General features: G+C 58.0%; 1 protein-coding gene and 1 non-coding gene across 14 annotated transcripts in view; one reads left to right on the top strand and one right to left on the bottom strand.

Annotated features, from left to right (window-relative positions):
- Positions 1 to 11,661, bottom strand: part of PIK3CD (phosphatidylinositol-4,5-bisphosphate 3-kinase catalytic subunit delta) — a 62,373-nt gene that overhangs the window by 3,114 nt on the left and 47,598 nt on the right. For 9 of the 13 annotated variants that reach the window (XM_086344345.1, XM_086344355.1, XM_086344344.1 and 6 more), the window contains 20 exons: positions 9,207 to 9,435; positions 8,853 to 9,082; positions 8,255 to 8,434; positions 7,793 to 7,942; positions 7,241 to 7,330; positions 6,037 to 6,258; positions 5,285 to 5,381; positions 5,062 to 5,192; positions 4,523 to 4,573; positions 4,262 to 4,429; positions 3,974 to 4,095; positions 3,632 to 3,775; positions 3,365 to 3,464; positions 3,018 to 3,196; positions 2,807 to 2,919; positions 2,509 to 2,587; positions 1,592 to 1,759; positions 708 to 831; positions 414 to 559; positions 132 to 264 (listed from right to left, as the gene is read on the bottom strand). In XM_086344345.1, coding sequence (XP_086200471.1) covers positions 132 to 264; positions 414 to 559; positions 708 to 831; positions 1,592 to 1,759; positions 2,509 to 2,587; positions 2,807 to 2,919; positions 3,018 to 3,196; positions 3,365 to 3,464; positions 3,632 to 3,775; positions 3,974 to 4,095; positions 4,262 to 4,429; positions 4,523 to 4,573; positions 5,062 to 5,192; positions 5,285 to 5,381; positions 6,037 to 6,258; positions 7,241 to 7,330; positions 7,793 to 7,942; positions 8,255 to 8,434; positions 8,853 to 9,082; positions 9,207 to 9,435 — 2,856 coding nt within the window. The remainder of the gene's footprint in view (positions 1 to 131; positions 265 to 413; positions 560 to 707; positions 832 to 1,591; positions 1,760 to 2,508; positions 2,588 to 2,806; positions 2,920 to 3,017; positions 3,197 to 3,364; positions 3,465 to 3,631; positions 3,776 to 3,973; positions 4,096 to 4,261; positions 4,430 to 4,522; positions 4,574 to 5,061; positions 5,193 to 5,284; positions 5,382 to 6,036; positions 6,259 to 7,240; positions 7,331 to 7,792; positions 7,943 to 8,254; positions 8,435 to 8,852; positions 9,083 to 9,206; positions 9,436 to 11,661) is intronic. The other 4 variants (XM_086344357.1, XM_086344356.1, XM_086344354.1 and 1 more) reach the window with 3 other exon arrangements.
- Positions 10,112 to 10,218, top strand: LOC147356613 (U6 spliceosomal RNA). Its single transcript, XR_015143875.1, has one exon. It is a non-coding gene; the product is annotated as a U6 spliceosomal RNA (small nuclear RNA).

The following is an 11,661-nucleotide window of genomic DNA, read 5'->3' as shown; positions in this document are numbered from 1 at the left end:
CGGCTGCTTCCTGCCAGATCCAGGTCCCAGGCCAGTGGGCCCTGTGGGTCCATCACACCTGGGGGTTGGGAGGTCTCAGGAAGTCGGGCTCCCTGGTCTCCTGCCCGATGGGGCCCTGCCTTGGCCTTTACCTTGAGATACTGGATGTCTTTGGAGCAGCTGAGCTCAGGCAGGCCTGCCGCCCGCATCAGGGCAAAGAGGTGGAGGAAAAGGAGCCCATGGCGCCGCAGGATGGTGTAGGCCCTCTCACAGTAGCCCCGGAACCTGCAGGGAGAGGCCGGGGAGGGGGCTTTGGGTCCTTCCGGCCACTTCCACCCCAGCTTCCTCTAACCCACCCCCAGCACTACCCCTCCAGGGATAAGCTGACTCCACCTGGGGCCCCCAGCACCACGGGGGGTCTAAGGCACTCCCACCTTTCAAACTTCTCACTATTATTCGTCTTCCCTTGCTGGATCACGTGGACAAAGTCATAGGTGAGGATGAACGGGACCCGCTCACGGTTGATTCCAAACTTGGTCTTGAAATTCCCCAGAAAGTGGCCGAAATCAATGTGGAACAGCTGAGGGGAGGGGAGAGCAAAGACTGAAAAGGAGTCAGAAAGGAGGGCGCCTGGCCCAAAGGAGCTGGGAGGGCTTGGAGGGGGTACTGCTGGCAGCTCTGTGCAGAGCACAGAGGCCAGGGCCTGGGGCCAGCCAACAGGCACCCACCTGCCCGTTCTCTCGGATCATGATGTTGTCGCTGTGACGATCGCCAATGCCCAGCACATAGGTAGCCACACAGTAGCCAGCACAGGAGAGGGTGAACTCCTCAATGGCTCGATCCAGGGCCTCCCTGGGGCGTGGGGATGGAAACCATGGCCACGCCACTTTGCAGCTTCTTCTACTAAGTCCTTGTGCCCTTCCCTCTACTCTGGCCTTGTGACTTGCTTGCACAAATGGAACATGGAGGAAGTGATGCTGGGCTTATTCTGGAGCTGGGTCCTTAAGGCACCTTACGGCTCCTGAACCTTCCTCACTGCTACAGAGGGAAGCTAAGGCAAGAGAGGCCATATGGAGAGAGGCCCCAGATGTGCCACCCTCCAGGCAAATCAAGCTACCTGATGAGATCAGCTGCATGAGTGATTCCAGCAGAAGAACCACTCAGCTGAGCCAGCTCAAGTTGCAGATTTGTGATTTATGCTCCTAAAGTTTGGAGGCGGGGGAACGCTTCCCAGGTGGTGCTAGAGGTAAAGAAACTGGCTGCCAATGCAGGAGACATAAGATCCCAGGGTCGGGAAGATCCCTGGAGAAGAGTATGGCAACCCACTCCAGTATTCTCGCCTGGAGAATCCCATGGACAGAGGCGCCTGGTGCAGACATGACTGAAGTGACTTAGCAGCGGCAGCAGCAAAGTTCAGAGTGGTTGTTACATGGCAGTAACTAACCTATACCTGTGGGAACAGAGACCTGCCCCACCCCTCAACAGTGTCTATGGGATGGTCCTCGGGTGAGCAAGAAACCCCAGAGACTGTCACAGGCCCTTCTTGCCTTTGATTCCCAAACTCCACCCCTTGGGAAGGAGAGGCTGTCTGTCCCGAGGGCGCAAAACCTACCCAGGGTTCTTGGACTTGAGCCAGTTGAGCAGAGCATCCTTATTGAAGGCAGCCGTGGCCGCCATGTTGCTCTTGTTCAGCTGGATGTTGGCAATGGTGTCCGAGTGAAGCACCACCTCGATAAGGCCTGTGCGGTCCCCAGTGGAGAGGCAGCCGTAGGGGGTCATCCTAGCCGGGTGGGAGGAGGGGCAGGCAGACATAGTGGTCAAGGGCTGTCCCAAGGGCTGCTTGACCCTGAGGAGCTTAGCCCACAAAAGCCAAAGGAGATGCTACTCAAGTTGCTGCAAAAGAGGAGGTATGGGGAGGAGCCCTTGACTCCCAGGGCTCCAGGGAAGTTCCTTAGAGATGTCATACCAGAACCCAAGATGCAGAGAGGAAAAGTCAGCACCTTGGCTAAGCCCATGTTTGTTCAAAAAGAAAAATCCCGGTGACTGGATGAAGAAGATGGAGCAGAAAGCCAGGGATGCTGGGGAGCAAAGGACACCATAGAGGGAGACAGGTGCCACGGGCCAGGGCTGGCATTCTCTATCCTCATCCTATGGCCCTATTGCCTCCCTGATCCCGAGTTTTAAACTGGTCCCTCTGGGTGGCTCAGTGGTCAAGAATACGCCTGTCAATGCAGGAGACAGGGGTTCGATCCCTGGGTCGGGAAGATCCCTTAAAGGGTGAAATGGCAACCCACTCCAGTATTCTTGCCTAGAAATCCCATGGACAGAGGAGCCTGGTGGGCTATAGTCCACGGGGTCACAAAAGAGTTGAACATGACTTAGTGACTAAACAAAAACAACAAAATTCTTAGACCAGCCAGTCTTATTTCAGGCTGAGGCAGTCATGTCAGCTTTGACAGGGGGCCCCTGCAACAGGATACAGTCCTAGGCCTGGCACAGGCACACGTGGATGACTGGAAGGCCTCTCACCTCAGGTCCAAGCCCTCCTGCTTCCACAGAATGTCCATGAGCTGGATCATCTGCAGGGTCAGCATGTCCTGGCGGAGGTCTGCACAGTCGCCCCGGGGAGGAACGGCATGAGTTTCCGATGGGTTCACCAATCCCAGCCATGCCCAGGCCCCCGAGTCCCGGGACTCTGTCTTTTCCTCAGCTCACCTTCCAGGAGTCCTCCGCCCCCAGCAGGGTCTCCCTCCCCACCCAGAGCAGTATGGCAGGGTGTGTGGAAGCCATGGCCTCCCTGGGTCCTCCCTGGGGCCCGCCTGCTCACCGTCCCCATTCTTAAAGATGATGCCCACGGTGCCGTCGCTGCCTGCCTCCTCGTTGCTGTACATGACCCACAGGGGTTTCATCTTGGAGTCCATGAAGGTGCACTGCTCCACGCTAAGGGGCAGAGAGCAGTCAGCAGCAGGACCTCCCCAAGGCCTGGGGTTGGCTTGGGGTTGGGGGAGGGGAGGCCCTGGCCGGGGCCTGGGACTTACCAGACTTCAGCCAGCAGGGTGCTGGGGTCGAGTGGGGACTGCAAGTGGGAGAGGGCCTCCAGGTAGGTCTCCTGGCGCATGCACAGGTGCATCAGCTCCTTGGTCTGGGGCTTGGTGGTCTTCTGGGAGCTCACTTTGACGACGTCGTTCAGGGCCTTCAGTTTGCTCAGTGCTTCCCCCTGGCCGGGAGGATGGGAGGGTGTCCTGGGTGGACTGTGAGGAGCAGGCTCTGAGCCCCTGCGGGGCCCACGGGGTTCTACAGAGATGGGAGGGCGCTACTCTGCCTGGAAGCGGAGCTCAGGCGGGGTCATGGAGTGCAGGCGGGGTTGTGGGGTGTCACACCTCACCTGCTTCATCAGCACTTTCATGTGGTGAGTGCTGCCCCGGCAATAGGCTTCCATGATAAGGCCGAAGCGCAGGGCCACCGACGGCACGTGCATCTCGGAGCTGGGGGGAGGAAGCGGGGGCTGAGCCTCGCCTGGTGGGGCCACACAGCCCCTCCCAGACCCATAGGAGGCTGCCAAGGACACCCGGGCCGGCCATCTGGTGGGAAACGCGAGGCCAGCAGGCAAGAGGCCCCTCCTCCCCGTGGCCTTGCAGGTGAGTCCAGCTACCGGAGGTGCCAGAAGAGGAAGTGGCCGATCCTGCGATTGGCCAGGGCCCGGTCCAGCAGGAATTTGGTCAGCTCGCAGTCGAGGTAGGACTCGTACTTGAGCACCTGCACCAGCTGCAGCAGGTACTGGAAAAGCTCGTCGTCCCTGCAGAGAAGGGAGGCCGGCTGGGGCCTGGAGCTCCGCGTCTTGGGAGAGGGTCTGAGGCTGGCGAGGGGGCGGGGCTGGGGCGGGAGGCCGGCCTCATCTGAGCAGACCCCTAGGGCAGGTCCCCACCCGGTGCCTAGGCCCCGGGCGGTGGGGGCCAAGCTGCCCTCTGAGGTTGAGGAAGCCCGCGGAACTCACGTTAGTTTCCGCAGGGACTTGATGGCGAAGGATCCCACGTGGCGGTCGGGGAAGCTGAAGTCTAGCAACTCCAGGGCGCTCAGAACGGGCAGTTCAGGCCAGGAGCAGAGCAGGTAGAGCATCTGGAGGAGGATGCGAGCGGTCAGGGCGGGGGTGCGGGCTGCGTCTGGCTCCAGGCTCCGCCCCTCCCGACCCCGCCCTACCCGCCTCCGCCCCGCCCCGCCCCCGCTCACCCCGCCCTCCCCGGGCTCCGCCCCCTACCATCCCGGCCCCGCCCCCGCCGCCCACCTGGGCCACGTCCTCATGTTTGTTCCACTTAGTGACCAGCAGCAGCCGGGCTAGAGCCTCGGGAAAGTGCTCCTGGATCTCGTGCCGCATCTTCCACACTAGGTCCTTCTCGTGCTCGTACAGTTCCCCGGAACCCCGCCGCTCCAGGATCTCCCGCAGCTGCAGCTGCTGAGGGGCACAGGCGGGGTGGGGGTGGGGTGGGGGGCAGTGGTGAGGGCTGCAACCAGGTCCACACCCCACTGCCCACGGCCCCCAGCTCACCTCCTCCTCCGTGAAGCGTCCATGCTCTCCAAGCCGCCCCAGCTCCAGGATCTGCAAGAGTGACCCTGATATCAGCAGTGCCCCTGGGACCTGGGAGAGCCTGGGTGGGGGGCCCTGGGAGTCGGTGTCAATCCCTTGGCACTGCTGACTTCGTGGCGAGTGACCCTCAGTGGTGGGGATCGTCCCATCCACTACAGGGTGTTTAGCAACATCCCTGGCCTCCTCCCATGACATGCCAGGAGCATCTCCCCAGCTAGGTTTAACAACCAAAATTGTCTCTGGACATTGCCCGAAGTCCCCTGAAAAGACAAGTGGCCCCAGTTGAGAACCACCACTCTAGGACACATGAGGACTTCAGACAGTCAAGGAAGCCCTCAAATGTGTGTGGGGACCCAGCCCCCAGCCCTGGGCAATTCACAGGGCGCAGGGACCATGACATGGGCACCCCAGAGGCAGGGTGGGGACGGCTCATCTTTAGCCTTGAGGTTTCTGGGCAGGGTGGGCCCTGGACCCCAAATGGCGAGGACCCCCTCACTGACCTTGTCCAGGGAAGGGTAGTATACAGGGTGAGGGGCCACCTCAGGGAGAAAGATGACCAGGGCGGCTGCACTCTCAGTGTTGGGGTTACTCCGCACGGTCCCACAGGGGTTCAGTAGTTCCCCTTTCTCGTCTGGACACAGGGACAGATGGAGTTGCAAGGGGAATGTCGCCACGTCCGGATGCACCCCACACTCCCACCTCTCCCTCCTGGCCTGGGCCCACCTGGGACAGAGGGCCACATATAGAGACAGTGCTCGCCCGTCTTGAGCTGGTCCTTGTAGTCAAACAGCATGAGGTTGGCCCAGGCAATGGGGCAGTCCTGGGAAAGAAGCCAGGTGGGTCAGGGCCAGCCGCCCCAAAGGCCTCTGTTTGCTCAACTGCAAGATGGTTCCAGTCAGGCCACGCTGCCCTGCCCTCACCCACACTCCCTATGAGGCAGCCGGGAAGGTCAGCCACACTGGTTTCCTACTGCTCCCAGACACATCCCACCCTCGGCTTCTTGAGAAAGCCTCTCACAGAACATAGCAGCCCCAGAGAGCTGGCCCCAGTCAACCAGTGAGTCAGTGCAGTTCGGTGGCCAGTCACAGCCTGGTCCTGGTGACTCAGTGCTCAACCACCACTCCATTCCCAGCTGGCTGTTGACTCAGGCTCCCTGCTCCCTGGGAGGACACTGCGTTTTTCCTTCCACCCGAGGGAGAGGCCTCCAGGTTCCCTCAAGGACCAAAGGCCCAGGTCTAGATATCCCGAGCACCCCTGCTCATAAGCCCAGGATTCCAGCACCATCACACACCAGCAGGGCAGGGGGTGGCCAGTGGGGTGATGGGGAGGAGGCCGGGGTCTGCAGGCCCACCCAGACCCCATTCCCAGGATGTGTGCGTGCCAGCTGGGATGCTTGGGAGGGATGAACAGCAGCCCCAGGGGGCTGCAGGACAGGACCGGACCAGCAGGGAGTGACTCCCACAAGCTCCACCCACCGCCTTCTTGGACTTCTTCTTGGTGGAGCGGGCCTTCTTGGCCTTCTCGATCACAGCGTAAAGCGCGAAGCAGAGCCGGGCCATGCGGGGCAGGTCACAGATGTTGATGTCAAACTCCAGCCGCTGCTTCCACACGGGCTCCGAGCACACGCTCACCTCCGAGCTGGACACCGTCTTGCATAGCGTCTCATTGCCATGGAAGAGCCCGGCCTGCACCACCAGCTGGGGAAGGTGCATGCAGGTGACTGGTGGCAGAGGCCGGGCCCCTTCTCCCCCTGCATGCTCCCTTCCCGCTAGGGCTCGAATATCCTCCTGAAACATCCTTATTTCAAGTGGGCCTGAACCTCCCCAACCAGGTGCTTGAAGGTGGTCCAATAAGGGATGACTGGCTGCCTGAGGGGGAATGAGTGATGGGGAGGGGAGGGTGGCGTGGGCGGCTCCCCACTGACTGTGGGACCCCGGGGCAGGTTGCTGCTCTGCTTTGGGCCTCCGTTTCCCTATTGGGGCTCAGGAATTCCAGGGGCCCCTCTTGGTCAAGCACCCAAGAATTGCATGAGTCCCTCTAGACAGGGAAGGATTTAATATCCCAGATAACACCCTTCCCTGTGTCCTCCATCTCTGCTCTCACCCCCCCAGTCAGAAAGCTGCCTCCATGCACCCTTCCGTGATTCGTCTACGGGAAACCAGACCTGCCCTGTGTGTGAAGTTACCCCAGCCAGAAAGTGCTCCCCAAAGAGCCCTGGCTTCATTGGGCCTGGGTTTCCCATTCTGCAAATGGGACGAGAAAACCTGCATCTCACAGGCCATCTTGAGGCCAGAGGAGGCGGGCATGTATATGACTCAGAAGTGGGCCTGGCCCCCTGGCTCACTGGAGCAGCTCCTCTTCTGTGTCCATCACCTCCCAAGCTCCACATCCCTGGGCTGGGCCAGGCCCCACCACCTCCACCAAAGTCAATACCCAGAACTCACTGGGCCTGGTTTCTGCGAATCGGCCTCTCTGGCTGGCCGGCCCACCCCCCTCCCCCTTTCCTGTTTTGAAGCCGCTCACAACCACCCCAGGCAGGGATGCTGGGTAATGTGGTCAGGTGGCTTTCGTGTGACCCCCCTCCCTTCTTCCTCTGCCACCCCTTCAGGCCACAGCCACCGTGTTTTTGCAGAAAACACACACTGCCTGTGCCCTTCCCGGCCAGGAGCCTGCCCCTACCTTCATCCGCTCGTCGGCATTCACTTTGCTGCCCTGGATCAGCTCGATGTAGAAAGGCTGCTCCAGGGACCAGAGGGACACAGAGGAGGGCTGGGCAGGGTTGGGGGGAGAAGAGGGAGTTAAGGCAGAGGAATTCAGAGGAGGTCGATGAGGCCTGTGGCCACTGGGGGTGGGGTGAGGGTGTTGCAGGTTTACAGCCAGGTTCGGTACCTGCCCACAGCGCCATCCTTTACCAGAAAACCTGCCGTAGGGACACCCCCATGGCCCCAAGGCCCCCGAGCTTTGCAGGGCACACAGTCCTGCCTACAGGGCAGGAAGCAGGAGGAGCAGGAAGAGAGGGCAGCTGGAGAGCCAGGCCTGGAGGCTGCCCTGGGACGTCCAGACAGGCCCCCAACCCCAGCTCGAAGGCCCAATTCTCAATCCTGAGCAATCAAAAGGCATGAAACTGGGCAGGAGACTGCTGGCCCACAGTGTTGCCCAATAGGCTTCAGGGTTGGACCACGGGTGGGAGGAAGGGCTGGTGGAGAGGGTAAGAGCAGGGTGCTGGCTCACCTTCTTCATGGGGATGGGGGGTGGTTTGGTGCGTGGCTTCTGGACTTGGGGGGCGGGGTTGCTCTGCTCGTCCCGCATGGCGAGGATGGAGGAGGAGTGCACCATGGTCAGGTGCGGGGTCAGCCCACTGTGCAGGCAGCTGCAGATGTACTGAGATGGGGGCACAGGGTGAGCGGCCCCAACTGTTCCCTGGACCACTGACTACCTGGGGACCCCCCCCCACGCTGACCACTGCTCATGCCAGGCCTTCTGGGGTGGGGTCTCTCCTAGGCCCTTCCTTTCCCTGCCCACCTCCCTTGTTCATGAGGACAGCAAGTTCAACATGGGGACACCTTCATCGTGACGCCCAAGATCTGGCTTGCCGGGCTCAAGACGGGCTGAGGAGCAGCTCCCCCACCCCTACCCCTGACCCTGGCAAGGGCTGCGGGAACCCAGGAATCCCTCCCAGCACCCAGCCCTCACCTGGAACTGGCAGAGGGGGTAGCTGCCGTACAGGTACTCGTGCTTGCCGTTCACCTGCAGCGTGTAGTCCTCAGGCTGCTCCACCAGCGGCTGCCGGAACACCGTGGCCTTCTTTCGGAGGGCACAGGCCATCAGTGCCAGGGGCACATCCTTGGTGGATACCTGGAAGGTGAAGCTCTCCTAGGAGGAGGAGGGAGGGTCAGCCCTCCAGACCTGCAGGGAGCCCACAGGGCATAGGGGCACACGCGGGGTTGGGGGGCGGTGTGTGTGGCCCATCTGCATGTATTAGGCACACCCTACCCCCTAACTGTGAGCTCTGTGAGGGCAGCCTCTGATGACGGCACGTGGCCAACATCAGGAAATACCTGATGGATACATGAGCAGACTGAGAACCAGAGCTATCTGATCACTCTGCCTCTTGCAACTCGCCTGGTGGGAAGTTTGGCTGACCCCTCCTGTGCAATGGATAACCCACAAATACCACACAATGTTGTTGGAAGGTGGGTGGATCTGGAAGGCTGGTAGGGGACTGGGATTCTCGTAGGGGGACTGGGCAGCCTGCCTGCAGCACACAGGGCAGGCAGGAGCCTCAGCTCACCTCGCTGCCCTCAAACTTGACATTGACCAGGAGGACCCGATTGGGGACGCGCAGGGTGCCTGGCCCCCAGCTCCGCGCCGAGGGCTCCAACTGCAGAGGGAAGCTGTACTGCAGCCAGGCCTCCCAGCCCAGCTGCTGCCTGCGGGCAGCCGCCTCCTCGCAGAACTGGCGCATCTTGCCTCGGAAGTCATTCACCTCCGGGTCTTGCAAGGAGTCAAACTCGTGGAGGCCTGAGAGGCGATGGAGCCAGGTCAGCGTCAGGATCAGGGGCGGGGTTGAGGGGGGGGTCGGGGTGGGGCCCGGGGGGCGGGGGCAGGCCCGGCCGAGGGAGGACCGCCCGGCCCAGCAGGGCACCTTTGCCGATGAGCAGGCTGATCTGCGAGTTGATGAGCTTCTTCACGCGGTCACCCTCGCGGGCCACCAGCCGCAGGACGGGCAGGAAGGGCTGGATGTCGCAGAGCCGCCGCTGCTCGTCCTCCAGCTCCTGCTGCTCCGCCGTCTGGTTGACGCAGGTGAACACGTAGGCCTCAGGGTCACTGAGCATGTGGAAGAGCGGCTCGTACTGGGCTCGGTGCCATAACACCTGGGAAGACAGTGGCCCGTCAGCCCCGCCCCTGAGGTGGGCGGGGCCGTGGGCGGGGCCACAAGAGCCCCGGGCCGGTGGGGCAAAGGCAAGATCCCGGGACCACTACCCTCTCCATGCCTTGATCACTGACCACAGGGTTAGGGTCCACAGGGTCATTAGGAGTCGCTGACCCTGCCCTTCTATGAAGGGGACCAGGTAGGTGCTAACATCTGGAGCTGAGGGCCGGTCCTCCGGTCTCCCCTAGGCTACTCTGAGAGATGGCCATCCAGACACAACCTCCAGGCACCCAGCTAATTGCTGTGGAGCTCATCACCCTGATCTTTCAACGCTGGCCACTAATTCAGAAAAGTTTAACACAATGAGGGGACCCTAAACACCTCTGCTGGCTCTGCTCAGTGTGTGGCCTTGGGTGGAGGTGTCCCCAGGGTGCCAAGTTTTAGTGCAAAGGTGCTCACCGCTGAGTCACAGAAAAGATGGAAAAGGAGAGAACGGCCCTATTTTTCTCCCACGGGGGATGGATAATTATGTTCCAACAATGCAAAGGGACAGAACACAGGTGTGAATGGAACCTAAGGATACTTGTACCAAGGGCACAATGCTGTACCAAGATACAGCATTCAGTGGGGAGAAACCCCAAGCTGTAGAACAGTGAATGTCATTCAAACCCATTCCCGTGCTCGCTTCGGCAGCACATATACTAAAATTGGAACGATACAGAGAAGATTAGCATGGCCCCTGCGCAAGGATGACACGCAAATTCGTGAAGCGTTCCATATTTTTTTTTCTCTAAGTATTTGAGTTCAAAACTCCTGTATCTAAAGAAATACGGTTGGGGTCATTAATAAAGAAAATCTTTCTATCTTAAAAAAAAAAAAACCATTCCCATAAAAACAATAATAAATGTAATTATTACTACTAAAATAATAAATTTTATTATTAAAATAAGTAATAATTTATTATTATCATAAAACAATTAACGAATGTATTACAGTAATTAATAATTACTGTAGACCAGGACTTGGCAAGCTACTGTTTGCCAAGTTATTGGAAGACAGCCATGCCAGTTCACTCACATGCAATCTACGGTTGCTGCCACCCCAGACAGAAGAACTGAGTAATCGAGACAAACACCATATGGCCAGCAAAGCCCAGGATATTTACTATATGGTCCCTGGTATAAATAATAATATTAAGAAATTGAAATTGAATTGGGATATGAGGTGAGACTGCAGGGACTGATATGTTTTATATTTCTGTGGTGTTGGAATTTTAATAACGTGTCTACAGTACTGGAATTTTAATAACATGCATGTATAGATAGCTCTGTAAGCAGAAAAATACGATTCACTTTAAAATGATATTTACATAAGGTTAATAACACAAAAAAGATGTTATAATGTTAACTCAGAAAAAGAATATAAAAATTCATAAAGAGAATAATCACAAAAAAACACTATATAGGAAAGAAAACAGGAAACAGCTAAAGTGTTAACTGTGATTGTCTCATATGGCTGGATCATGGGTAATTCTTTTCCTTCTAACTTTTTCTTATTCTCCTAAATTTCAATGTGTCCATATACTTTTGAAAAGGAAAAAAAGAAATTTAATTTGTATAGAAACACCCAGGGGGACTTCATTGGTGGTCCAGGGGCTAAGACTCCATGCTCCCAATGCAGGGGGTCTAGGTTCAAGCCCTGGTCAGGGAACGAGAGCCTGCATGCCGAAACTAAGATCCAGTATTAAAAAAAAGAAAGAAAGAAACACCCAGGAAGGGAAGATTTTAAAAAATTAAACAAAACTCAAGTATGGTTCACTGCGTCTCTCCCCCCCCCCGCCTTTTTTTTTGCTCCCAAGTGTTTTCAAATCTGGGGCTAAGGCCTTGTCCTCTGACATGACCCATGAAGTCCCACCCTTTGCAAGTGGGATAAGCCCTTGGAAAGGTCACAAGACACTATCTGCCAAATACCATCCAGACGTTTTATCCTTTGACTCAGTAATCCACCATGAAAATGATTCAATAAAGCCAAAAACTATTTCCAAAGATGCCGTTGACTATGACGACAGCTCTGAAGACAAAAGACCAGTAAAACTCTTAAGTGGCCGTGGATGAGCTGTGGTTTCAAACACGAGGGCAGAGGCATGGAGAGAATGAAAGGCCCCCCTGGGAACCAGTACCCCGGAGGTTTCACGGGAATCTAGGGAGGGACAACACGGCAACCCACT

This window comes from Bos grunniens, chromosome 16, assembly GCF_055505025.1.
Source record: "Bos grunniens cultivar Pamir isolate PY7600 chromosome 16, Bosgru_T2T1.0, whole genome shotgun sequence".
NCBI classification, from domain to species: Eukaryota; Metazoa; Chordata; class Mammalia; order Artiodactyla; family Bovidae; genus Bos; species Bos grunniens.
Note: the sequence above shows the minus strand (reverse complement) of the source record. Positions and strands in the feature narration are given on the sequence as shown.